A 24,995-nucleotide genomic window follows, 5' to 3' on the forward strand; every position below is an offset into this window, starting at 1 on the left:
TCGGCAACGGGTATTTTCCTCATGGGGATGGATGTGGCATTGAGAAGTCCGCCATTCGAGCAAAAGCCTGTAGTCTCACCGAAGGGCCTTGCATCGCTAATTCCACGGGCGAGATCATTTTGATCTTGCTCTATAAATTTTGCGGTACCCTGCGTCGGTGGCATGCAGAAATTGACGCTTGATGGACGCTGAAGTCTGGGGTGCTATATTGTAATCGTGTTAATCCACCTCAAAGGTCAGTTTTCGATGCCCGACAGGATGTTGAGTGGTCCCGAGTCGATGGAGTGGAGTACGACACCACGGTAAACTTTCTCCACAGGCTTCCTATTATTTGCAAGATGCGCTGCTGGCAAAGCCATGGCGCCATCACTCCGACAGCCAAGAAGCCATAATCTTGCCGTGTTGGCTGGCATTAAATTTCATCCCAACAAGAAAGGTCCGTAATCTTTCAGCCTTAACCACGTCTTCTCGAATATCTGACCTGTTCCTACTCTCTCCAACCTACTATTGTATCATCAAGGTCATTGGGCATTTGCAGTAGCGCCGGTCAGTGGAATTATTTTTGATTGAAATCCCCAGCCTCATAAGCCAAGCACTAAGTATGTTTTGGAGAGAGAGAGTCCACTTTGGGTTCCTTGGAAACTTGGTTAAGCTCCTTAAACATTGTCGTTAAAACTTGACAAGACGGATGTGAGAGAAAAGGGGTCAAGTCAAGTGTGATTAGCTAAAAAGCGAGAAGGGAAACACGTGACGATATGGTAAATCCTTTCAGGATTCTCTGGTTCCTCTGGCAAGTCGACTGAGCCGCGTGTGATTTGAGCCTGAGCCTGAGAAACAAGCTTACCAACCGCATACGGGACACAAGAATGGGAAAATTGATTCATGATGCCGCAGAATCGAGGAGGGGCATGATGGAATGCACGTGTCGACAGAAACTGATGAATTCACAAGTCCGAACGTAGGCAGTGCGCGCAGGTACGGACAGAAATTCAATCTTCAATATCTCACAAACCTCGCTATACTTGGGATGATAAGTGTCAGCGAAAGTTATTGAGAAGTGCTACTATTTCCCATCTTTCCTGATCGTTTCCAAAAGCCACTGAATCTGTTGGGTCACGCTGATTGGATGGCGAGAAGCTTCAAAAGCTCGTCCAAGTCTGAAAGGGTCCAAGACTTGAACGTTTCACTCAGCATGACGTCCACTGGAAGCTTTCTCTTGCCACTAGTACAAGAAATGCCCGTATCGGCCCCGTGCTCTATAAGCAACTCGCAAATCTTCACACGGACTGCTGCAAGGGCTTCACCTTGACTTTGAATCTCGAATATTTGGCCTTTTGAAACCACAAATTGCTCATACTGCCAGCGCAAAGCATTTTCCCAACAAGACCTTTCTTGAAATTTCTGGTTTGGATTCGCTCCGTGGTTGAAAAGCACACGAACGACAGCTGGGGTGATCAGATTGTAATCAATTCCCGGAGGAGGATTCAATGCGTAGTCCAGTAATGGCCGCGCCTTCTTTGATTTCATGCTCTTGCTGCTTTGAGTCAACCTTCCGCTCAAAAACTTGCTAAGCCCATATTGTACTACCAGCGACAGAAAAGAACTTTCCCACTCAATCGGCTGAGGATTGGTGGGATGAAAGTTAGACCAGTGAAGTGCAGCATGCGTTTTTGCTTCCCAGCCGTTGTCGGGCTTGGTCATGTTCTTGAATACAATAGTCTTCTCAAACCAGTGACCGTGGCTGTCCTTGAACATATTTTCGTGGTGATGGGACATTGTCATGTCCAACTGGGTCAAGAGGCCGTCATAAATCTTATTGGTGTCATTATCCGACTCGAAGTAGTGTCCACAGGTCAAAGCCGCCGTTACAAAGTGCCAGAGAAGAGTCCTGGAGCGTGGATTATTGAGAATTTTGAGATGATGCACAGCAGACTTTAGTAAAGACAAGTATGGGTCAAAGCTGCTCCCCTTGGTGCATGCTAGAAACTTTTCCTGTACTTCAGGTCTGCACAGATATTCTCTTGCCGATCGATGCGAGAACTGGATTTTTGAGAACGGATCAACTTTGCGATTAAGTTGTGGTTGAACATGGAAAAATCCATGCCATCGGCCTCTGAGACGCATTGCCATTTCTTCGCAGTGGTAAAGCAGTTCTCCTTCATCCCATGGCCGAATCTCCGCCGAGATACCATCTTCCGGATCATCGTTCGCGAGGGTGAGATCAATTAATGTCAACGGCTCCGCGTCATCGTCGCTTCCGGTTGGAGATGATCGTATGCTCCTACTAGCTAAGACAATCTGGAGGATTTCTGATGCTGCGGCCATATATATAGGGTCTACACCTGCCAGCATGTGTTCGTACATGAGTTCGAGTTCTTGAGGCATCTGTTGCAACCTCCTCTCCAACATTGCAATGTCATCCCGGTTCCTCAGCGCAGAGTGAAGAGAGCGAACAACAAGGACTACCCATAAGAAAAGTCCATCTGACTTATCCACTATCTCATGAATCAGTGCAGCAGCTGCCTTTGGCTCTTTCTCAGAAAGCCGCTGAAAGTTCTTGTCTTTCTCAAGTCGATCAGATACAAAAGCTCGGATGTCGTTACCATTTAAGTCATTAACGCAAAGTCCCGGAAAAGGCTGGAAGGCATGCATGAAAGCTGGCAAAGGTCTACTCGAGACAACTGCTTTGACGTTTGGCGAGGAAGTTATATTGTGGAATAAATCAATGATCTCAACATGATCGCCATCATACTCATCTAAACCATCAACGAGGATGAATAGCTTGAGCGGAACGATTTTCTGTGTGATAAGACGTCTGAAAGCCGATTGAATTTCCTGCGGGTGTCCCGGCTGAAGCGGCAAGTCTTCAATCAGGCGGTCGGAGATGCCCGAGTATAACAGAGCCCAATGGTGGGGAAACACAACTGGGATGAGTTCTCTTTGTTGCACGAGTACGGTATAAAGGAGTGACCGTAGAAGCCCCTGCTGAGACCTCTGCATGAGGGTCCCGCTGTTCCAGAAGAAAAAGGCGGCCGTACTAAGCTTGTGAGGCAATGCCCATTCCGTCAAAAGCTCATGTGTAATTGGAGAGCTGTATATATGCTTCATCAATGTAGACTTTCCAGAAGCTTCCTTGCCATTCACCCAATATATTCCGTATCCTCGACTGAGCCACTCAGAAAAGCTACTCCACTTATCATCAGGAGGAGCTCGATCAAAAATCCACTCGAAAGTGCTGGTATGAGCCTCTCGGATTTCTTCCATGCGATAGGACATCACTGGAAACCTGAGATGTTCCAGTAAACGGTTTCCGACCTGTTCTCTGACCTCTTCCTCGGTTTGTTGTCGCTTCTCTGGTACAAACCCTGAGCGTAGATCGTCCAAGACATTTGCATTGGTAGGCTGTTTTCCACCTCTTTTGACTGGTAAATCTGCGCGATCTTTAAGCGCTAACAAGTGATGGACTGCGATCACTTGATTTCGAAGTTCTGGTGCTGGGACTTTTAATTCGGACTCATCAATTAGAGCCCTGACAATGGTCTGCGTCTCACTGTCGAGTTCTTGAAAACGTTCAGATCTTTGTATAGGCAGTAGATCATTCCTGTGCACCTTAGTACAGTTACTGAATGTACGGTCCTCATATTCAAGTCTTACTTGATAGTCATCAGATGTATGTCCAAATTTTTGCGGATTGTAGCAAGTCTGCGATTGAAGTCTTCAATTCGATCTGTTGGCAACACGACCTTGGGCGCTCTCCATTTGCTAGTGGAGGGACCTTTCAACACCTCGAACTCGCTGATAATTTGTGTAGCTAGAGTTCGGTATTCGACACTCATCTCCATTATGGTCTTCTCAGCCTCGTCATCCCGGTCTCCCATTAGATCATTCCAGTCTGGTAACTCTGCTCTTGCAATCAATAATTGCCCAATGATAGCATTGACATCATTCAATTCAGTCTTCTCAAAGGTTCCGTTTTCAGCAATTGACTGTCGTTGCTCGTTCGCAACGAATTTACTTGCGAGATCAGTGAACTGAACTATCGAAGCGGCCAAATCGAGACTGGTCAGTGGATCCATAGCCACACTTCGATGCTATCTGTGTATGACTGATTTAATTAAGCTTCTTCCTGGTAGAATTGTACATGTATCAAGATGACTGTTGAGTGTTTGACAGGCGATGATATTGGAATCCTGGGCAGATGGTAAGCCTCATTCTTATGTCTCGGTCGTGGACAAATCACAGAGGACCGGCCCGCCCACACACATAATACGGAGCAAGTGAGGCTTTTTTGATTTTTACTGGCCATGTAGAAGATAACTTGTTTTATCAGCCAATTTATTGCTTCTCGCCTGCATATCTAAAGTCTTGTATTTGATTCACTAGTTTCCTTTCAAATGGCTGCCGTGACAACTCCAGACCGTGCTGACAGGCTCGAATCCTCTGGGTTCTCTTCGCATCGCTACCTCAGCCTCGCGATGACAATGGACAAGGACGAAGGAACGGCCATTTTCCGGCGCTTTGGAGATCTCAATATGTTGAATCTCTTGAGCCTCCAAGCTGAATTGATGAAGCTTAGAAATGATCTACAAGAGTCATGTGTCCAAAACGCGACGGAGGCCGAAGACTACGCTCGAGGTTACCTTAACGCATACTCCCTACCATCGCGTGCAAATGAGGAAGAAACGGAAGCTTCCATCGAGAAGAAAGAAAAGGAGAAGTTGCAACTTCTGATAAGCATCCGGAACAAGCTGAGAGAGTACAGTGAGCTGAGGTTTTCTGAATCACGTGAGACGACTGGCTGATCTACATCAAGATAGTGCTCTGTTAGAGGCTGCTCAGATCAGAAACCTTGAACCACCCGATAAAGACGACATTGAATACCTTCGTGCTTGGCTCAGGCCCGAGTTCAGAGGTAAAGACCTTAAAGACAGCGATCGGGCCTGCTGGGACCCCGAAAACAACGACGACTTAGTGTCCATTAAGAGCCAGTTGGAAAAAGGCAATAAAATCATCACCAACTTCAAATTCGCTGTTCAAATAATTCAATATAAACTGTGGGGATATCGAAAAGTAAGCCACTGGGCAGATTGGAAAGAAGTCAACTGACAGAATTCTTTTCAATTTAGATGACAAGCAACCAAGCAAACTCTAACGTAATTCACTTCGGAAAGGAAGAAGGTCGTCTCAGCCGTACAAAGATAGAGAGGAAGACTGCTTTCGTCTCACGCCTCGTGATGGCATTATTTGGAGGAATTGCGCTCATCGTGCCGACAATTATCATGGCAAAGCATCAAGATCTCAACTTTAGCCTCGGCACAACATCTATAGCAACACTGCTATTTGCAATCATTCTGGCATTTGGCGCAAGGGATAGTACTGGCAAGGACGTATTGGCGGCAACAGCTGCCTATGCAGCAGTTCTTGTTGTGTTCATTGGCACGGGTCTTGCTTCAACTACCACAACATCGACCATTTCCGGGGCAGGAATCACTTCAGCAAGTTCAACATCAGCACAAGCTACTACTTGATATTAGAGATAGTGTTCTTTGGCATTTTTACTTTCTATAGTAATGTTCATTCTCTAGCTTTTACTTTGCACTTCTCACCTTGGCTTTCATTACTTGCCTGTTGCAGCATGAACTCCAATACTCCACGAAAACTTAAGAAGCGAGTACACAGTTCTTACACAGCTCATACCTCGACTTACTATTGCACTATGCGCTTCAAGATGAGGCAGCATTCGGAAATGATGATACTCAAAATGCATCATCTCTTGTCTCTGGCTCTCATACTCGTCTCTCTCTTCCTGTCTCTTGGCGGCTTCCAGAGCAGCTTCCTCGTGACAACAAGGACAGTAGACGAAGGTTTGAAAATACTCGTTTGTGGGGCAAACGAGACATGATTCTCCGTTTCGGGCTTGGATACAGAGATCGATGTGGGCTTCGGGAGAGGTGTGGAAGCAGAGAAAGAAGAGCCAGGTGTAAGTGCACATGTTGAGGAGTTGGTGGATGGTGTGAGTTGGTTGACGAAGATCCATTTGTTGAGATGAAAGGAAGTAGGACAATAAGTATTGTACGCACTAGAGCTGTCTCAAACGATTTCAATGTATTTCTTCACTTTGAAGTTTCGTTAATAAAGAAATTTTACATAGAAACAATGGTATTGTGCAGGATTTTAATGGTTCTTTGTTTCGAAATGATTGCTTTCTTTGAATACCAACATGCCTGATTCCTGTTTCATGCCCCTCCCAGTGGATGATCTTAATCAGAGCTTTTCTTAGAACTGGTGGAATTTCTTTCAAGTCGATACAGCTTGAGCTTCTAGTTCAAACCAGTTTTCAAGATAGGCTTCGTCTTCCCATCATATTTAACCTTCCTCATCCACTCTTCCACCGTCTTAATCCTATTGGGCATGATCTCATCCAGAAGCTTATAGTCTCTAGCCCACAAACCAGTATTGCCACCACTCTGCTGAAATATCCCCCACCAAGGACCAAAGTGCTCGGCCGCAGTCCACAAAGTCGGATCGTCGTACCCAGGTGAGCCCTTCAGACCAATCTTCCCCTTGGGCATCATCGCCATAACTGCATCCAATGGAACATCTTCATATATCGCTTTCTTCCCAGTGACAGCCTCAAAAGCTGCTGCCGTCTCGGCACCAGTCACGTGCGCAATCGCAACTCCCAAGTTGAGACCTGCGAGCGATCAGGGTGCTCGAATGCCCACTTAACATATTCAGCGAGATCATCGAGAGATACGAGAGGCATGGCACCGGTTGGACCAAGCGGTAGGCGAAAGACGTAAACTCCATCTTTGTCCTTGACGGGAACATTGGTGGCTTCCCAGAGACGCTCAGCATATGGTCCTGACGAGATGATTGTCCAAGCCATGGGGTCTGTTGGCATGGACTGAAGATACTCTGTCTTTGATCAGTAATCTAATCCCAATAGCTCGAACAACCTAAGATACTTACGATTAACCTTGCCTTTCCCATCCACAAATGGCACTCTGGATTTTGGATCAAATCTACCATTCAAACTGACGTACGGCAGACCTCCGTAGACAAAGTGCTTGACGCCAGCCCATCTGGCAACCTCATACATACGAATACCCCAGTAGATCTCATTCTTCTCGCCAACGGCAAAACCATTCGTGTTGACGAAGCAGAGATCGATATCTTTGAACGCCGAGACGAGGTCTTCCTCGTTGTAGCAATCTCCTTCCAGGAGTTTGACGTTGGGAAGGGAACCTAATTCGGCTGCGTGGGGAGAGGTGAGAGAGCGGGTTAGGACGTGGATGTTGTATGTTCCTGCTGCGGAGAGGACTTTTGTAACAGCTCCGTTTTGGGCTCCTGCTCCGCCGAGAATGAGAACAGTTGGCTTAATAGATGATGACATGATTTAGTGTGAATATAAAGTGGGTGAAGTTGTGTTGGGATGAAGGCTTTGGAAAATGATTGAGTTGAAAGAAAAAAAGTGGGTTGAGGGCAGTATTTATTGATTTCTGTTCCACGGAGGATTTAATATAACTCTCATCCCATGCTCATATCTTACTCGCTGTATCCTCGGATGTACAGTCTTTCGACATTGAGTGTAATCGGGACCAGAAGTAATCAGGTAAGATATTTCCAAGCAATGTTGCACAAACCGCGGCCACAAGCTTTGATTAATGATCAGCTTGAAAAGAATCGTCCTTGAAGTCGGTATACACCAGTCAGTCTTGCAGGTTCCTGCATGAAGCACTCTGACATGCCACTCAATCTCGACAAATCATCGAGGAACCAGAATCATAAGCGGACGAAAAGGGGGAGAGGATCGCAAGCGAGGTGTCAAAGTGGGGGGCGGGGTAGGTCACGTGTGCCGTCAGACGATGACCTCAGTAATGGTTCCCGAACCTGGAACTCTATGAACCTATACCACCACTGACTCCGTCTCAATATCCGATGGGAAAATGGGAGAATGTTCCAGCCCGACGCAAGCTGATTTGAATGAGGAGCTGGAATCAATTCTACAAGCCAACATTGATGCTGGAGCCCCAGGTCTTTCCGCAGCAATCAGCGCCTCTCGGGGAATCGTATGGCAATCCACGGCAGGATTCGCAAATATAGAATCTCAAGAATCGATCAGCAAAACCCATCTATTCGGCATAGGCAGTATCACTAAAGTGTTCGTCACCGTCATCATACTTCAACTCATTGACGAAAAGCTCCTCAAGTTATCGGACATTGTCAACGAATTTTTGGACAAAAGTATCTTCTACAAGATCGAAAATGCCAGCACAGCCACTATCGGAGGACTATTGAGTCATACGGCTGGTGTTGAGAGCTGGGAAGATGACCCGAAATGGATCGTCGAAGGGAGGGGCAAGGAGTTGGACACGAGTTGGATCTGGGGAAAGACGGATACGTTGGAGTATATCAGACGACCATCTTCACTTACGAGAGGAAAGTACTCCTATGCGAATACGAACTTCACCCTCCTGGGATTGATCATTGAGAAGATTACGAAGCATTCAGCAGAAAGCGAGATACGGCGAAGAATCCTCGAGCCTCTAGGCTTGAAAGATACATTTCTGGAGGGATTTGAAGAATGTCCAAGACCGGAGTCTGGAAGAGTTCCTCATCGTTATCACTACGCTACAGACAAGTTCCGCGAGAACGCTGGGATATGTCCGTCATTTTCTCAACACATGTGGAAGAAAAACTCCCTCATCGACGCAACAGGGTCAAACCTATCCGTAGAATGGGTTGCTGGCGGAATGGTCACTTCTCCATCCGACCTCCTCAAGTTCGTCACTTCTCTCCGAGACGGAAAGCTCTGCAGTCCAGCATCCATGAAAATCCTAAAAGCATGGCAGCCGGCAGATGGAGCGGAAATGGGTCATGGACTCTTCCGAATCAAAAGTCCGTCCGGAATGTGGTTAGGTCATAATGGTAGTGTGCTGGGCTTTACGGGTGCGGTTTGGTGGAAAGAAGATGCTGATTGTGTTGTTTGTGTTTTGGCGAATGTGGGCACGATGCATTGTGGGGATGTTCCTTCGAGTTCGGCGCATGTTGCGCTGAATCCGCGGTTCTTGGAATTGGCCACGGAGCTGGCTGCATATGAGGCTTAAAGCAATGCACCCACTGGTTGAAGGTTGTAACTGCAGATGGGCTTAGGCCGATGGGCAGGATTTATCGTATTGTTCTCGAGAGACGAAAATCTATCTCCCTTTTCAGAGATGGAGAAAGTAATGGCACAATGAAGTAGCTTATGTACATGTACAGGTGCTGATAAGACTCTGATTCCTCATATCACCTTCATGTTTCAGTTCTGTCACTTCGCCCCTCTAGCCAACTTCTCAGCTATCTCCGTCGAGTCAAGTGCTTAGATTTTCCCCGAAGGTTGTTGAAAGAAGACCTTAGCCTTCGACTCATCTAGGCTTTTGTTCCTACTTCGAAAGTATCCCCTCTCTGATGTTTCTCTGCGCTCTGGACAGTTGCCTGTTGTATTGATCTTCGACTTTCTTGGTTCAGGCCACTGACACTCATGGCCTTGCATTTTTTCTACGCATCTTACCAGCCTTCGGTCCTTCTCATGGCCACACTCAGATATCAGGATACGCCAGCGGCACATTTTAGATAACCTGGGGTACTCGGAACACTAGATTTAGATCAACGAAAGCATTGATAACGAGACGTATATCAACATTTTTAAGCGATTACTGTCATCGTTCGCTACATTGACTCTAAAATGCAAGAATCACTAAGAGTGAGTCACCGAGACAACTCACCGATAGAGCACAGTTTCAATCAGTCATTCACTTTCAACCCATTGCTCTGTATGAGCACGTCTTACTCTCCGATCATACTCCTCAACTCCATGCATCACCGACCCATAGACCATGCAGACACGACAAAAGCAACATCAGATCCACGACCAAATCAACCACGGCCCGTATTCCTCCCATCGGGGTTCAATGGCCTTCTCCATGCCGCTCTCCTTTCCTACATCTCTACCAAGTTCCGGCTCCAACTTCATCTCCGCTTCCTCCTCCGTCTCCGATTCGAACTCCTTGAAGTGTTCATCGTCATGAAAGAAGCACACTCGGCGCTTCTCCCTCTTCTTGCTCAAGCGTCTCATGATGGCGTAGAAGTGGCAGGTGTCGACGGGATGGGTTCGGCTTCTGCATGGAGTGCGGCTGGGAAGTAGTGAATAGCGACACTTGTGAAGTTTGGCGGGCTTGGTAAACATCTTGCCTTTGTTGTTGGACGTTTTTATTGTGTACATGATGTGGGTCGGTAAGGACTGTAGGTGTTGTTGGACTGCAGAACTGAATCAAACTTGATGATGGCCTCAAGGTGGTGTGGAGGCAGATCGGAAGAGGTTTGGGATCTTTTGGTGTGAGGAATTGTGCTTTATTTATAAAGGCGAAACAGCTGAGAACGGAGAATGTGAGTCAATTTGCAGAGTGTTGAAAGTGAAAGTGGACATCAGCAAACCAGTCACATGTTCTTTGTGACTGTCTGAAGCCATGCCCCCCCTAGTGGTGAATATATCTCCAGATGGAACTTTTCCCTAGGAAGAAAACAGGTTTGAATACAAGAGTATATGATATGGGCCGAAGCTATTTGTCTAGAACATGAGGAGACAATGTTGACCTTGAGAGGGATGAAAAGCGGGAGGGGGCTGATCACGTGGGGAGTATATCACATTACCTAAGTGTTGCGTAGAGAGTTTTGATATTCAATTTCACATTACAAAACAGTCTTCAAGGTTCCAGGTGAAGAAACTACCCGCTGTTAAAGCTTGCCCAACTAGTGCAAAGTCATCGGTTGAAGCTGTAAAGTGGTTCATCACGGGACTTGGTGACTGAAAGTCTGGTTTGAGAAGGAGCATTCAGATTCACTAGCGTCCGAACTCGCACCCGAACTCGCACCAATTTCCATTGAGGGAATTCTACTGACTTTCCCCTCATTTTCTCTCTTCTTTTCTCCAACCTTTTCCAATCTTCAACTCAACAACAACCAACTCTCGACTGTGTACAACAGCTCTATACAGTTCGTTCGAAGCATAGGGATACTCTACAACCTTCCGACGCGTTTGGAACAGTGAAGACGTCCTCTGTTAACATGCCGCGCACTTTGTTGAAGCTCGTTGGAGCCTTCCTTACTTTCATCACCATGGTAGGCAATCCGTTCTTCTCACCATCAAGAGTTGACGGCTGACACTCTACTGACAAGGCTGCCGCCGCAACTGTCCCAATCTCTAGAGGTACTTCAGTTAATGACCTCGAGGCTGTTGATATGGCCTTCACCGGTACCATTCATGGCGTCGCTGTCCAACTCAACGGTAGCTCTGCTCAGGTGCGTATTCGTGAACGACGCGTCATTCGCAAGTAAGCTGATGCATAAAAGCACATCTACCAACAGTTCTCCACCCTCTACCCTGAGGTTGTTGCCGATCACAACGCAAATAACCCCGCTGTCGGTACTCTCGAGGACTACTTCACATGGTATCCTGTCAATGCTTCCGTCGCTCCTCGTGGCACTGGCACTCCTCTCATTGCTCGCAACAAGGTACTTCTCATTCCATAGTCGTCAATCGTTTACGAAGTTGCTGACAGTGAGCTCAGATGCAACCTCCCCTTTGTTGGCCAGTTGGAAATTGGGGATGGGGTACGACTTATGTGGACCGCATCCAACAAGGAATTTCCTATCTGAACCATCTGGGAGGAAGAATCTATCTTGACGTCGGAGCAAGATCACGTATCAGCTGCTCGTATAGTGATGCTATCTATGCAAATAATGACGTAAGTTGATGTCATAGTTTGATCTCAACACATTCTTTTGTTTGTATTTGCTAACAAGGGAAAACCAAACAGAATCCTTACCCAATCAATCCAGCCACCGTGTACTTGGCCTCCTACGCCCAAGACCTTATCAACTTCTGCCAATTTCAAGATCCAAACAGTAAATTTTGGATGGTCTGTGGACAGGAATTTGATTCAGATAACTACAACGTCGTCGTCCGATACGATAGCACCCAAGGCTGTGGATAAGGTTTGCGTGGTATGTTCTGACTCTTACTTACCCCAGCAAGAGAATATATGCAGACATAATCAGGCAGGGAGAGATTTCGGGTTGTTATCGTAGCTTACTTGCATTTAAGAACATGGGTCGCTGTCTCAGACTTTTGAGAAAGCCTAATACTTTGCATTGCTCAGGAAGGTATTTCACCGCACAGGTAGTGATCCTTCAGATCTCTGGCTTGGTAGAACAATGAATTCTCAATATATGCAAGCTTTTCCAACCTTGGTGATGTTGTCTGTGGTGAATGATTTCCATTGAAGTCAGAGTTCATTTCTAGAGTATCTACAAGGGAACTTGAGACACAAAAGGTGCACGCATGATGATATGATAATGTAATGAGCAAAATACATTAAATTCTCATAAAATCGGGGTTAATATCTCCCAAAATCCATCTCAGCTAGCTCTCACTGCACAATCTACCACTTCTTAATTTCAGCACTAGCTCTCAATTCACCCGCTCTCTCACTCCACTGGCCAGTGCTCTCACACTACACTGCTCTCTCGTTGCATAACATGGCTACATATGCAAAAAGTAATGTAAGAAGACATGACAGCGTAAAAGCTGCGACTCAACTGAAAGGGAATTGGAGCTGCGTAAGCTTCATTGGGAATGCCCATGGCTAGATAAAGGGAAGGAAGTGCTCGGGTAGAGCTGTGGATACTCTTATTTCTTGGAAACCAACCTAAGCGCTTTTGTGTTAAGCTAAAGTAGTTCTACAGCCCTTGAGAATAAGATTTTGCTCATTTCTATTTCTTTTGTTTTTTACTTTACATCGGTTTTTGTGCGGTGCTGAGAGCACGTGCAAGTGTGGTCACGGAGCTGGTGCAGTGAGAGCTAGAGCATTGAGGTAGAGCTGGCAGAGCTGATCGTGGAGCTGGAAAGCGATGTAAAAGTGTTTCATACTTAGATTTTATAGAAATTCGTTGGGCATTTTAAGCATTTTAGTTTTCCTACATTGATATATGTACGAGTATTGTGCAGTGAATTCTTCCCGTAAATATCGATGGTAGAGAACAAGTGCATCCATGCCCCGAACAAGTACACCTCCCTTAAATTCTTGCATAATTATGTTATTCTGCAAAAAGAAGCTATTTTGAAATGACGTATATTTCCATTCTATGAGCTCACAACGATAAAATATTACTTCACCAGAAAGGGAAACCCAGTCAAAAGAAATGATACCTGTGGAGCCACAAAGCCACGCTCAAACACTTCTCACCCTCACCTCTCAACCCAGGAAGAAGCCCCCAAACAAGCACAGGTCAAACTCAAATTCCAGAGCCGTCACCTTTCTCCTCCGATTCCACCTCTCCCTCGCCTTTCCCCTTCAACCCATCAATCCATTTATTCCACGGCAAGAGAATCATCAAACACCATGTGAGAAGAATGGTGACTGTCAGAGGAACGGTGATGGCCCAGTAGTACCGGGAGGCTGGTTTCATGACAGGTGCACCATCTGCGTCCCAGTCGAAGACTGGCATTGCGAAGACTGCCTGTTTGGGAGTTAGTCCAACTCTTTCTCGAGTTGGCAGAACAAGGCTAGGAAAAGAACATTCGTAAAGTTACTTACAGCAATGAATGTCCCTGGCAGGAATACCATGCCGAGGATTGAGATCGTCTTCATGGCAGTGCTATCTTTCTTGCTTTCTAAGGCTATCGTTCTCATGATGGCGCTGTCTTCTTTGCTGGCTTTGGCGATGGCTGCTGAGCTTCGGGCGAGCTCGATGTTGACTTTTGCGTCTTTTTGTGCCATGTATTGGTAGAACTAGATAGTCAGCTTCATCTGTCCATTTCTTCCAAGTCTGTGCGGAGACCTAGATACTTACGACTTGTAGCAGGACATTGCATTGCTTGATTAAGGTGTTCGTTTCAATCAGATTAGACTCGCAAAATCTCAACAGCAGGTGTAACCTCTCATCAACCAACGTACTTTCGTGCGATGTACTGCTTTGTTGGAACTCGTCTGTCGATTTCTTGAACATCCGCAACTCCTCTAATACTTTTAGCAATGAAGTAAAATGTGCCTCTAGTATAGCAGCATCTTGCCCGATCATATTCAGTGCTCGCGATGTAGACAGAAAGTCTATCTCATAGAACTCCCTGATTTCGCTCTCTGCCGCATCGTCTAGATACTTAAAATGGCCGGTTCTTTGGTTAATATCTCCAAGATTGTATGCCTGGTCCGATAATCTTCTGCTGAGAAACTTCGTCGCGAAGGATATTACATCCAATGCCGTCCAGATTGGGCTGGAATAGCATCCCAAACGCTTTTCTAGCAGGCTCAGGAGTTCTTCCCCAAAGTGTGGTTGTTTGGAAAAGAGAAGAATTTGCGTCATATGTGTCTTTGTGTCGTAGCAAACAACGAATACGTTTTCCAGATGATAATCGTACGCTGGGAGTTGTATCACGAACCCTATAAATTCGTCAATAGTTGCGAAGAAGCCTAGCAGGATGGAGGATGCAATACCAATGTATCTTTGAGCGTCTTGTCCATCGTTTGACGTTGAATACTTGTGACCATGAAAAGTCATTTTTAGTCGATGGGCAGGAAGAACGTCAGAAATCTCCTTGATACTGGAGCAAAGAAGCCGAAAGGCCTTCTTTGTACAGTTTAGTGTTTTCTGGATTGATGTTCTTTCATATTTAGTGATTCTACAACATATTCTCAGCATGGAAATCTGCACCCTACGAATGTTTTTTTTTGGCGGTCGAGTGAGTTCCTGCTGAGCAACGAAACATATAGGAGATAACAGAACATTACACAGGTCTTGGCCATTACATCGGAGATAGGTAGTGACTTGTTGTATATATAGTGTTAGAACAATCACCCCAGTTTAAGATATCGGGTCCGAATTCAAAGAGCATTTCAGGCAGAACAAAAGCAAGGAAGAAAGCCAGCAACCTTCGGAAAGTATCTAGACTAGTACCATATTAAGAAGGTACGATACTCATAGAAGTCTGCCCGAGCACAGAAAGAAATAATAATATTCGGAATAAAGATGAGGTACTCACACCAGTCGAAGCCCGGATACTGGAACTTGTGATCTCTCATCAGAGGACTGTATTTCGGGAATCTGGACTAAATCAGCGAGAAAGCACAAGGAATTTATGCTTACATTTTCAAACCAAGCTGCCAATGAATCGTCATCATTCACACGACCTTGGGTCACTACAGGCTCTGTGCTATCAGGATATAAAAGACAGTCGCACGTCGTGCACTCAGTCGTCTCTGCACACAACCAGCTCTCTGGCATGGTATACCTCTCATCCGTGATATCTTCCATACCGGCTTCGGCGGTGACTCAGGAGGCTGATTCTTTCGAGAATTGGGACGAGGCTGGCGGCAAGCGCAACAACCAGGCTTCGAAAACCAACACAGAGACACACGTTATGATTGTGTGACAGCAGCAATAATAGATGGATACTTGTTACGTAAATATAAGTTTCTGCTATTCGAAAAGGAACCCTGATAAGAATTGATGAATACCGAGTGATTTATGTTTTGCGCCGGGAAGAGAACTCTGTGAAACCACAAGGGCTGCGCAAATTTACTCAGCCGCAAACACAGCCCCACAGAGGCAAGACAACGCATCGAGAACGCCTTCACGTCACACAATCAGCCTTGTGGCGTGTCGCCTTAGCTAACACCATCACTTATAGATAATGACTGGTATTACAGAATAAAAAAGTTCAATCAGAAAAAGACAACGAAGATAGCATGAGAGGATATCATGTCTAGTCCTTGTGTCATTTCTGCATTTCATTTTGGCAACATTACTTTTGGAAAGGTCATCACTTAGGGCGGCTACTGAAACGCTTCTTGCTGCAAAGACATTGATTGCAATGAACCCATTACCATAATTGCTCAGAGTGTCCAGCAGAAGCCCAACCCACACCCTAAAGTCTGTACGAGCTGCTCCATGATCTTCCCAAGGTTAAAATAAATACTCTCAACTTGCCATCAAGATCATTTCGCCAGAATGGGGCCAGAGCTGCCATTCTCATCCGCCTTGCTAACCTCTTCCAAAAGCTAAACCACAGTCCTTCCCTTCTCGTCCTCCCAGAACCAATGCTCAAAATCTCCAATATTGACACGCGACATCCACTTCTTGATGCCCAGCTTCTTGTTTACCTCAGTCATAGCAGCATGGAGCTTCTCGTACTTTTGCGGGCCATCATATACAACATCCGCAAGAACGCTCCGGATCCAAACACCGATGTATTTGAGCCTCAGAAATCCAGTGAACACTGTGGATAAAACATTCACGAAGCCGTCGAGGCTGTGGACGTTAAGGTCTATGCTCCGGACGTTGTTGGTGGAAGCTGTGAACAGAGTTGGGAGGATCCGATACTTGACCTGCGTGTGCAGTTCTGAACTTAGAGATATCAGTAATAGTTTTGACAGTGTATCTCATAGATAGAATGGGAACACTTACACAATAGCAATGTGTCTCATCATGCCCAAAATCTCCTGAACCCCCTTCATTCTCTTCCAGGTCTTCAAAGACTTCTGACTGATGAAGAAGGTGTTTAGTCTGTAAAAGCAGCGTATAGCTTCAGCGTAGAACGTTGGGTGGCCACGAAGCGCAATAATGAGATTGGGACTTCGTCGGGCGTCGTTTTCGTTGGTGGACAGCGACAGAAGGTCCTCTTCATCTGTTATTATGCCGTGAGTCGTGGCATACAGTGGATCAAGTATCAGATCCGCATGACGCGGTTGATACTCTGCATCGGTGTCAATGCAACGCGAAAAGATGTTTTCTCGGATTTCGGGTGGGAAGCGGGAGAAAGCGAGGGGCATGGTCTTGAGCACCGTTTTACGGCTCTTTACTTTCTTCGACTTGATAGACGCACGAGTAGGAGGAAAGGGAGCTTTGTTGCTGGCGATTTGCTGCTTTTTTGCAAGCAGATGACTTGCGCGAGGTTTAGGTGTGGAGGTTTTGCGACTGATGCTTTGCTTCTTCTTCGACGACATCTCGTTTGGGCGTCTTTGGAGATTGTTGAAGAACTGACAATTGCAGGACGTCTTTTGAGAGAATTAGAGGAATTGTGGTTGATGTAAAGACAAATCCCAGCTTGGAACCCGAATTTATATGAGGTGTTCGGAAAAGTGATAGTATTCCTGCTAGTGGACTCCTTTAGACAGACTGGACTTAGCGCGCAAGTACGCAAGACATCAGGCAAAACCAATCAAGAAGAGATCTAGTACCGAGTCTGGAGAAAAGTAAAACTTCTGATATTGGTTAGAAGTCAGACTCACGCTACGAACTGGTAGGCTTGCTTATGCTGAACAAAGTCTCTCAAGCAAATATAAATATTTTCAGCCTTCTTGCAACATTAATCTCGTTCAAGGATGATTAAGTTGCTTCGGATAAATAGAATTGTTGGAAGATCGAAGCTAGGGTTGATGGCTAATGCCACTGTGAGGCACATGTTGGTTCCTTTTCTTAGATCGCAACGAGAACGGCACAGTCAACGAACCTTTCCGTCGCATCACCCTTCGTACCGTAATTGTCTGTATAATACGGACATCCCGTCCCAACCATTTAAAGAAATCTATACCAAACTTACCCATCATGTTATCTAACAGAATCATCGAGCTGGCTGCCATTATATCAACCAACACCGAGAAGGTGAACGGCTACCTCGAAGCCCAAGGCATTCCCACTCCTTCATTCAACGTCGATGCCCCACCGAACCTAGGGATCCCAAAAGAAGCCATCGAAGTCGACAATGCTCGAAGAAAGGCCCTCGCAGCATCAATCGAGCTTCAAGACCTGCTCCAAGGACCCAGCGCTTGTCTGAGACCGGTCATGAACGGCACGTCTTTGGATGCTATCTATGTCTACGACATCGCTTCAAAAGTACCTTTGTACTCTAATATCTCTTTTTCTAACCTTGCGAAACAATGCGAGCTTCCGGAATTGGATTTGAGACGAATCTTACGCTTTGCGATGTGCTGGCACCGAGTGTTTTGTGAGCCGGAAAGAGGGTACGTTGCTCATACAGCGGCTAGTCGGCAGTTGAGAGACGATCCGAAGGCGATGGATATGGCGGGATTGATGTTTGACGAATGCTGGCAGAGCATGGCGAGAGTACGTCCAAGATTTAATAAGATGCTTGAAGTAACAACTAACCCTAAATTAGACGGTTGACGCGATGCGTACTTTCAGCAGCAGTGAGCCAAACGAAAGCGTACAATTATTCCAAGAAGATCCGCATTTACTTTCCCTTAGCTAACTTATGCAGGGCCACGCACTTGCTCACAATACCAAAGACAGCATGTTTGATTGGCTTGGGAAGAACCCAGAAAAAGCTCGGCGGTTCACCAGTGCAATAAGCACTCTGGTTCCTGCAGGTCGAGAGGCAGCATTTCTTCCCAGAGCATTCGACTGGGCTTCGCTGGGTGCTAGTACAGTCGTTGATGTAAGTCACTTCTTGGTGTCATGTGTCCTCATCCAGACGGATTCTATACGTTTGAAGCCAAAGCCTATTCTCGGAAGTTGTTCATGCTCTAAAGCTCTCTAGTCGTAGCTGGAAAAGCTCAAGAGACTTCCTGGAACATACTGACACGATTCATGAGTAATAGGTTGGTGGTTCTTCCGGTGGAGTCAGCATCCTCCTTGCACAGGAATTCAAAGACCTAAACTTTGTCGTACAAGATCTACCAGAGGCCATCAATGGAGCCGAAGAGAAGGTTCCCGCTGAACTAAGGCCTCGAATCAAGTTCATGGAACACGACTTCTTCACCGAGCAGCCTATAGTTGCGGAGACTTTCCTCTTGCGCGCCGTTCTTCACAATTGGCCTGACCACTATTGTGTGAAGATTCTGCAGAAGCTGATCCCAGCATTGAGGCATGGAGCGAGAATCATAGTTAATGATGGGGTGGTTCCCGAACTCGGAACGCTTGATTTATTGGGAGAGAAGAATATTCGGTGAGTCAAAAGCAGTGAGTGAGTGGAGATGAGGATGCTAAAAGTTTTAGGGCTTACGATATGCTGATGATGACTCTATTTAATGCAAGAGAGCGAGAGCTGGAGGATTGGATTACGTTATTCACACAGGCAGATAAGCGATTCAAGTTTGTTGGTGTTAAGAAGATGGAAGTAGGGACGATGAGTGTTATTACAGTTGTGTGGGAGGACAAATAAAGTTGTATGTTGCTGGGACGAGAGACATTGATGGCGCGCGAGAAATTGCCACGTATTTGATTAGGCAACTTAGGAAGCTTTTGAGCTCAGGACCCAAGTTTCTATCCTTGTTCATGGTGTTGTCTCCAGCGCCGGTTCCACCTAAAAGCAGGTGCAGGTGCTTTTAGGTTGTTCGTTTTGCAGAGTCAGAGTATAGCGTTGGAAAAAGTCTCCTCTTGCGATTATGCGTGTATTGCTCAAGAATGGCTAAGGAATAAATTATTGAGAATTGGCTGATGACAGAAATACTCGTTGTAGTCGTGCTCAGATGAAATGCAACGAAAAGCTATCCAAGTGAAATGGCTGAGAAGCAAACGGCTTCAAAAACTTTAGACAGAGAAGAAATTAATTGCAGGGGAAAGAAGTATCCTAAAGAGAAACCATTTTTCGTTACGCTGCGTATATTGTCATTCCATCGTTGTGGCTTCGTCCACTATACATGAAAACTTCAACGCCGCATAGAGAAGCTAGTACTCTCATAGCTCTCTTTGAATAGTCTCACTACCATATCTTTGCTCTCCGGCTGCTATTTTGCAACAACATGTCTCCAAGACTGCAGCTGATTAATCCTTGATGACACTCTTGAAGTAGAAGAGCCGAATTCGTGATTTGAAAACAGCTTCGTCCCAGCACTCAAAATTCCATCCAGGGGCTGGCACCTCAATACTCCATCAACCGAAATGAGGGAAGTTTCCAGACCAAGTCTCGATGTACGCTTCTAGTGGGAGGAAGAACAGGCTTCTAAATATCTCGACGATCAGGAAGAGTCGTGCTAGGATGTATGCAGCGAGGAGAAGGATGCAGATTGAGCCGATTAGGAAGCTCATTACTGGGCATTGATTGAGTTTTCTCTCATTGTTGAGATACATCCATCCTCCAAGAGCAGGTATCGATAAAGTAGGCAAGCAGGCTATCAAAACCGAACAAAACCTCCATGCGAGTTGTTCGTCGGGAGTGGGGAAATGGAAATTCCACGCCAGGCAATGAACTCCACCAAAAAGTGTACCGCCGATCACAGCACGGAATGCTAAGGGCAGGGTATTCAGATGCTGACTGAAATTATCCTAAGTCCAAGTAGATACAGAAGCGTTATTCCCTATGATTGTATTGGATCCATCATTTGGTAGAGGAACAAGGTCTAATTGTTTGTCAAGCCTCTCTGGCGTTCTGACAGAGGTCCACAGATGCACCGGGCGGCCACTCAAGATTATCCCCAAGCGGTGGTGATCTGGGATTCTCTTTGCTTTGAGAAGTCGCATACTGTTAACTCCCTGAGGGCGGCCCCAGTAAAATATATATGTGATCATACTTGATGCAGAAAAGGCGAGTGCTGCTATCTCAAGCTGAGTGGAAGGAAGCGCCGCGATTTTGCGTGCAGCTAGCTGCGCAATAAGATAGATGATCTGGGCAAGGGCTAGGCCTTTGACCAATTTGTCTCCTATCTAACTTTTCCAATTCAAGACTGGGGATGTTTGGCATGTCTACTATACCAACGCAGAAAGCGCCGTCAAGTTGGAGGTTGTTTAGTGCCCAGCAACGATGCTGCAATCGATGTAAACATAACTCTTTGCTCGAGTCAACTCTCGACCTCGACCGAAACGTATCTATCAACTGCTGGAATATGGCTTTGATGTATTAGTTTCTGGACTATAGCATTTCCTACAGCCAAGCACGTTTCATTCTCACTTTGTACATCACTTATCAGATCGCGGAAGTCGACCACGAAATACCCCATATTTGCCATGTAAACATGGACAGTTTCCCACTCGATTACATTCTCCGGGTACCATCTTTTAACATAAGAAACTCCTTCTTTCGCGGCAAGCCACTCGCCAAACGCCTTGCCAACTAGATACTCAGGGACCAAAATCGTAAAAATCATCCATTTGATCTTGGTTCTCGAGTCCAAGATAGCCCACCAGGTGGATTGAAGCCAGCTTTTCGCTCGAGGTCGACCTGCTGGTATGTTCAAGTGTTGAATGTTCCAGGTACAGAGGAAGATGATAGACAAGCAGTTCCAAAGTATAGTAGTAGTACCTCGAGTGTTTGGTCCCGAAACATAAGTTGCTCCAGGAGGAGGAATGGTGCAGTTGGGCTTGAAATTCTCAGCTTGGGTATATTGTGGGAGGAGAAGTAAGACGAGGCTGGGGTACAGCATCGCCATCGTGAAGAATACACCCAGACAAAGAAGAAATCGTGTGAATGGTGTTCTACAGATTCTCTGATGAGAGCATATGTCGCGAAGGTTGGGTGATGTTGTTTGGACATTGATCGCAAGATGCGGAATTCGAAAGGTCTGTTCGTATATGCCGTTCCCTGAGTGAGGCTGCGGCTTTGTTGGCCATGGTGGCTGAGTTTGTTCAGTGCGGGCTGAATTACCGTTGATTTGAGGGCAAATGCTGTATCACGACGAACGTGCATACAGATTCAATCCTGGTTTAGCCAATCATGAAATTGACTTCAACGCCACATTATGCACGTTAGCAATCAACACCAACTCACCTTACCCAGCTCTTAGTCCACTCATTATCAATTATCTCCATGCTGCTTATCCACCTCGAGCTCACTACCCACCTCACAGCTGCCAGAATACTACTTGCTCTTAGTACTACCTAGCTTGAGGGAGATGTGAGAAAGGAGTAAAAGTATGAAAGAGGGAGTGGAAGGGTAAGGAGGTGAGTAGACGATGGGAAATTAAAGCGTTTCAGCCTCATTTGAGTTTTTCAGCGCTAGTGAAAGTTGTTCGCGCGCCCTTTTACTCCTCCTTCCATCACTCCTCCATCACTCCTACTCCTCTATCCTTATAGGTAGGATTGGAGGCAAGCAATACTCTGCTAGCAGTGAGGTGGGCAGCAGTGAGGTGGGCAGTAGTGATGTGTGTGACGGGTAAGGTGAGTTGACAATATAGTTGCTAGACAAATCCTTCTTTTTAACAAAATGCCAGACAAATCCTTCTTTTTCATAAATTGCCAAACAAATCCTTGTTTTTACCCATTTGTATTAAGGGTCAGCCGTACTTGTCCATTAAGAAAGACCTGAAAGGAAGAAGGTAATGAAAGCAAAGTGCAGTATCATACTCAAGGAACTCGAGACTTACAGTCACAACCAAGATCGCTAATCCACGGATGTGTAAGGAAATTTCATTTTGCCGCTACAGCAGCATCACAAATACGAGTCGCTGGTACACTTTTGCAGTCATCAAGAGTCTTTGAATCACCCAATGCATTCATAGGTTTCTCTCTCTGAATAGTCATCCCGCCCTCTTTTGCTATAAAGTAGTCCCAAAATCCTAACGTACCTCCCATGACCATCAACCTGCCTCACACACTCCCACTCTCAAATCCCAACACACCACCAAAACCAAATAATTCAAAATAGCTTCCCCCTCTCCCAAAACCACCATCCCCTTTTTTCTCGAGTTTATATTTACACCATCCGACACCCGTCTCAAGATAACATACAAAAATGCCCCAGCCTACGCCCATGTGTCTTCACAAGCTATGGCACTCGCTAGGCCGGTATGGAAGAACCTCTTCTGTCCACCATAGAGAAATAACCCTACTCTGAGGCTGAGCCCAGTTGAAGAAATGGACTTCTCCAAAGATAACATTGAAACGCTACTCATCCTACTGTGCGTCACACACTTGAAATTTGAGGACATATTAAAAGACACACCCTCCCAAGAACTATTAATCGAGCTCGCTATCCTCTATGCCACGTATCGCTGTCAAAATCTGCTCAAGCCTTGGGTAGGCGGCTGGATCGCTCGGAATTTCAGACAAAAACCCGAGTTGGAGACTCCGGAGAACAGACAAACGATGATGCTGCTTGGACGGGTCTTTCAACCAGATGGTGAAGTCAACTACTTTGATGAGGCGGTGTCGTTCTTATACGGCGACACCAAAGAAGACTACAGTAACACCACTTCCAGAGCACTGGCCTCTACCAGCCGGTATCATGGGTACGAGGTCTATTAAGCTTCTCTAACAGCTACAAGGCTAACAGCTCAACAGAAAAGATATCGAAAGTCCGTACGGAGACAGTCAGAGGCATCGTGGCCATCGTCCGCGAAGTACTTCGAACGTCTCGACGACGAAAAAGAAGAGATGTGTTCTGAGCACAAAAAAGAAATGCAAAGGACGTCTATTTGACGCTCACAAAGCCGAGCTACAAAACAGGCCGGGGTCTTTATCCCTGGGAACTTGCGGAGGCTCCGATCACGGTCCGTGAAGCTAGCGATATGATGCACTTACTAAAAGAGGGATATACCTCTGGCCACTCATGGTATGATCGAGAAACACACCGACATTTCATGGCTAAGGTAGACAAGCTATGGCATGACAATGGGGAAAGTCTGTGGCAGAGCATATGCTCTGATGTTGGAGTCGAGCCTTCTGCCGAGAGCGAAGATCGTCGTATGGAGAAAGTCACAGGAACGTGGGAGAGTGGTGTACAAATCCCGGTTCCTGATGCGGATTGGATAGACGATGAATAACTCTTTGTCGGGAGATAGGAATGATCGGATATCTCTTCACTGGCAAAGTAGCAGAACAGAGATGCTTTTGTTGCGAATTGGAGAAACCGTGTTGTTCGCGGTGTAACATGTGGGAAGCAGAGGTGTATGATGACACTTTGGGGGTTTTTGATAAACGAGAGTAGATGCCATAATCAAATGCCTGAGTTTGCAATTACAGAGTGGAATTAAGTGCAAAGATGCATGATGTGTAACGCAGTAAAAGCTATAAAGCAAAAGAAGCGGAGAACGGCTTAACTCTTGACAGAACCTTGCCGTGATCGAGTCCCAAAATGTTGCTTGCATACATCATCTTACTCTTTGCTCAACAAACGTGGCGAGTCAGAGATGAAATGAGTGATTCGCGGGGGGTACGCGACTGTTCAACCAGCGTGTCACAAGGTTTTCCAGGTCCTTCTTGCGATTCACCAGCTTCTTACAATTCCCTACTCCTTCCATCACCCAGTCGAAATTCTAGAACTTTTCTCTCCTAAAGCGCCTTTCACCAAACCACGACTAAAACATACATCTATACGCCTATAAACTTACATGCAGTAGAACCGAAGAACGAAACAAAAGCGACCTTTGAAAATAATAACCAGTTCTCATCTTCCCATGTAGAAAACCCTGCTCATGACAGTATTCGTATACTACACGATCCGGGTACTCACTCGAGGTCTAAAGATAAAAGAAAGCACATGCTTTCACCACAACCATACTCACCTTTACCCAATCAATACCCCAATAATCTCAGATCTCAAACGCCATTACCTACTCCTATCTGAACCCCTCCTCGAATTCGCGAGCCTGTGCTTTCCTACCTCAAAAAGCTAGTACCTCGAAGGAGATGAGAGTGTTGTGTGCTTTTGGGATCCCATGGCGATGCGTAGGCGAAGGTGGGAAGGACGAATAATGGAGGTGTGGAAGAAAGGCAGGTAGGAAAGAAGGATTGTGGAATCAGGATATCGCTGCGATTCAAGGATGGTGGCAACGCTGTAGACAAAGATTCTTGCACCACCAGCCCCACTTAGGAACACGAGCGCCAACATACAACCAAGAGACCAAAACAGAAGAAGAGTGTCTAAAAGCAAACTTCATCGCCATCTACTCGCCGCAAAGCGAAAGATCTAGAGTTCTAAGTATGAAAGCCATGCAAAGCCATTTCTCCTCCACCAATCCATCCATCAAAAGAACACCGCGCAGTGCAAGAAAGCAAATCCC

At 46.0% G+C, this 24,995-nt stretch overlaps 10 protein-coding genes across 10 annotated transcripts; 5 read left to right on the top strand and 5 right to left on the bottom strand.

Moving 5' to 3' along the window:
- Positions 1-1,036: 1,036 nt before the first annotated feature.
- LY89DRAFT_725998 (uncharacterized protein) lies at positions 1,037-4,263 on the bottom strand. Its single transcript, XM_018219017.1, has 2 exons — positions 3,655-4,263; positions 1,037-3,601 (listed from the first exon to the last, which is right to left on the bottom strand). The coding sequence occupies exons 1-2, from the start codon at positions 4,074-4,076 to the stop codon at positions 1,114-1,116; spliced, it is 2,910 nt and encodes a 969-aa protein (XP_018061518.1). The 5' UTR covers positions 4,077-4,263; the 3' UTR covers positions 1,037-1,113.
- A 50-nt stretch (positions 4,264-4,313) lies between these two features.
- On the top strand, positions 4,314-5,585 carry LY89DRAFT_725999 (uncharacterized protein). Its single transcript, XM_018219018.1, has 3 exons — positions 4,314-4,761; positions 4,814-5,070; positions 5,127-5,585. The coding sequence occupies exons 1-3, from the start codon at positions 4,395-4,397 to the stop codon at positions 5,526-5,528; spliced, it is 1,026 nt and encodes a 341-aa protein (XP_018061519.1). The 5' UTR covers positions 4,314-4,394; the 3' UTR covers positions 5,529-5,585.
- Positions 5,586-6,320: 735 nt separating this feature from the next.
- Positions 6,321-7,754, bottom strand: LY89DRAFT_712221 (NAD(P)-binding protein; the record flags this gene model as incomplete). Its single annotated transcript, XM_018217962.1, has 3 exons — positions 6,973-7,754; positions 6,695-6,918; positions 6,321-6,650 (listed from the first exon to the last, which is right to left on the bottom strand). Exons 1-3 carry the CDS (start codon positions 7,394-7,396, stop codon positions 6,321-6,323), a joined length of 978 nt encoding a protein of 325 aa, XP_018061520.1. The 5' UTR covers positions 7,397-7,754.
- Positions 7,755-7,823: 69 nt separating this feature from the next.
- On the top strand, positions 7,824-9,280 carry LY89DRAFT_726001 (beta-lactamase/transpeptidase-like protein). The gene has a single exon (XM_018219019.1). It carries the CDS (start codon positions 7,950-7,952, stop codon positions 9,108-9,110), a length of 1,161 nt encoding a protein of 386 aa, XP_018061521.1. The 5' UTR covers positions 7,824-7,949; the 3' UTR covers positions 9,111-9,280.
- A 1,829-nt stretch (positions 9,281-11,109) lies between these two features.
- On the top strand, positions 11,110-12,038 carry LY89DRAFT_678133 (uncharacterized protein; the record flags this gene model as incomplete). The annotated part of the gene is made up of 5 exons (XM_018213725.1): positions 11,110-11,163; positions 11,221-11,343; positions 11,410-11,556; positions 11,613-11,789; positions 11,862-12,038. 5 exons carry the CDS (start codon positions 11,110-11,112, stop codon positions 12,036-12,038), a joined length of 678 nt encoding a protein of 225 aa, XP_018061522.1.
- A 1,135-nt stretch (positions 12,039-13,173) lies between these two features.
- Positions 13,174-15,553, bottom strand: LY89DRAFT_691967 (uncharacterized protein). The gene is made up of 6 exons (XM_018216441.1): positions 15,187-15,553; positions 15,083-15,144; positions 14,538-14,867; positions 13,897-14,483; positions 13,641-13,835; positions 13,174-13,563 (listed from the first exon to the last, which is right to left on the bottom strand). Exons 1-6 carry the CDS (start codon positions 15,219-15,221, stop codon positions 13,339-13,341), a joined length of 1,434 nt encoding a protein of 477 aa, XP_018061523.1. The 5' UTR covers positions 15,222-15,553; the 3' UTR covers positions 13,174-13,338.
- Positions 15,554-15,778: 225 nt separating this feature from the next.
- LY89DRAFT_789960 (uncharacterized protein) lies at positions 15,779-17,045 on the bottom strand (the record flags this gene model as incomplete). The annotated part of the gene is made up of 2 exons (XM_018223314.1): positions 15,779-16,446; positions 16,507-17,045. The coding sequence occupies 2 exons, from the start codon at positions 17,043-17,045 to the stop codon at positions 16,101-16,103; spliced, it is 885 nt and encodes a 294-aa protein (XP_018061524.1). The 3' UTR covers positions 15,779-16,100.
- Positions 17,046-17,646: 601 nt separating this feature from the next.
- On the top strand, positions 17,647-19,222 carry LY89DRAFT_767004 (O-methyltransferase-like protein; the record flags this gene model as incomplete). The annotated part of the gene is made up of 5 exons (XM_018221742.1): positions 17,647-18,165; positions 18,218-18,265; positions 18,320-18,496; positions 18,660-19,006; positions 19,057-19,222. The coding sequence occupies 5 exons, from the start codon at positions 17,647-17,649 to the stop codon at positions 19,220-19,222; spliced, it is 1,257 nt and encodes a 418-aa protein (XP_018061525.1).
- A 710-nt stretch (positions 19,223-19,932) lies between these two features.
- LY89DRAFT_660914 (uncharacterized protein) lies at positions 19,933-21,527 on the bottom strand (the record flags this gene model as incomplete). Its single annotated transcript, XM_018212574.1, has 3 exons — positions 20,862-21,527; positions 20,395-20,703; positions 19,933-20,325 (listed from the first exon to the last, which is right to left on the bottom strand). The coding sequence occupies exons 1-3, from the start codon at positions 21,423-21,425 to the stop codon at positions 19,933-19,935; spliced, it is 1,266 nt and encodes a 421-aa protein (XP_018061526.1). The 5' UTR covers positions 21,426-21,527.
- Positions 21,528-22,497: 970 nt separating this feature from the next.
- On the top strand, positions 22,498-23,899 carry LY89DRAFT_726005 (uncharacterized protein). The gene is made up of 3 exons (XM_018219020.1): positions 22,498-23,222; positions 23,275-23,545; positions 23,592-23,899. Exons 1-2 carry the CDS (start codon positions 22,849-22,851, stop codon positions 23,489-23,491), a joined length of 591 nt encoding a protein of 196 aa, XP_018061527.1. The 5' UTR covers positions 22,498-22,848; the 3' UTR covers positions 23,492-23,545; positions 23,592-23,899.
- Positions 23,900-24,995: the final 1,096 nt, after the last annotated feature.

Source organism: Mollisia scopiformis (assembly GCF_001500285.1).
Source record: "Mollisia scopiformis unplaced genomic scaffold LY89scaffold_38, whole genome shotgun sequence".
Lineage (NCBI taxonomy): Eukaryota > Fungi > Ascomycota > Leotiomycetes > Helotiales > Mollisiaceae > Mollisia > Mollisia scopiformis.

What these genes read in the sequence shown, in the direction of transcription:
- LY89DRAFT_725998 (XM_018219017.1), bottom strand. Translation starts at nt 4,076, where the DNA reads ATGGATCCACTGACCAGTCTCGATTTGGCCGCTTCGATAGTTCAGTTC. An exon ending in ATACATCTGATGACTATCAA is followed by an intron (nt 3,602 to 3,654) that starts GTAAGACTTGAA and finishes TAAGGTGCACAG; the next exon opens with GAATGATCTACTGCCTATAC.
- LY89DRAFT_726001 (XM_018219019.1), top strand. Translation starts at nt 7,950, where the DNA reads ATGGGAGAATGTTCCAGCCCGACGCAAGCTGATTTGAATGAGGAGCTG.
- LY89DRAFT_726005 (XM_018219020.1), top strand. Translation starts at nt 22,849, where the DNA reads ATGGACTTCTCCAAAGATAACATTGAAACGCTACTCATCCTACTGTGC. An exon ending in TCTACCAGCCGGTATCATGG is followed by an intron (nt 23,223 to 23,274) that starts GTACGAGGTCTA and finishes ACAGCTCAACAG; the next exon opens with AAAAGATATCGAAAGTCCGT.
- LY89DRAFT_725999 (XM_018219018.1), top strand. Translation starts at nt 4,395, where the DNA reads ATGGCTGCCGTGACAACTCCAGACCGTGCTGACAGGCTCGAATCCTCT. An exon ending in GAACAAGCTGAGAGAGTACA is followed by an intron (nt 4,762 to 4,813) that starts GTGAGCTGAGGT and finishes ATCTACATCAAG; the next exon opens with ATAGTGCTCTGTTAGAGGCT. An exon ending in AACTGTGGGGATATCGAAAA is followed by an intron (nt 5,071 to 5,126) that starts GTAAGCCACTGG and finishes TTTTCAATTTAG; the next exon opens with ATGACAAGCAACCAAGCAAA.
- LY89DRAFT_691967 (XM_018216441.1), bottom strand. Translation starts at nt 15,221, where the DNA reads ATGATGACGATTCATTGGCAGCTTGGTTTGAAAAT. An exon ending in AGACGCTCAAAGATACATTG is followed by an intron (nt 14,484 to 14,537) that starts GTATTGCATCCT and finishes ACGAATTTATAG; the next exon opens with GGTTCGTGATACAACTCCCA. An exon ending in GCAATGTCCTGCTACAAGTC is followed by an intron (nt 13,836 to 13,896) that starts GTAAGTATCTAG and finishes CTGACTATCTAG; the next exon opens with TTCTACCAATACATGGCACA.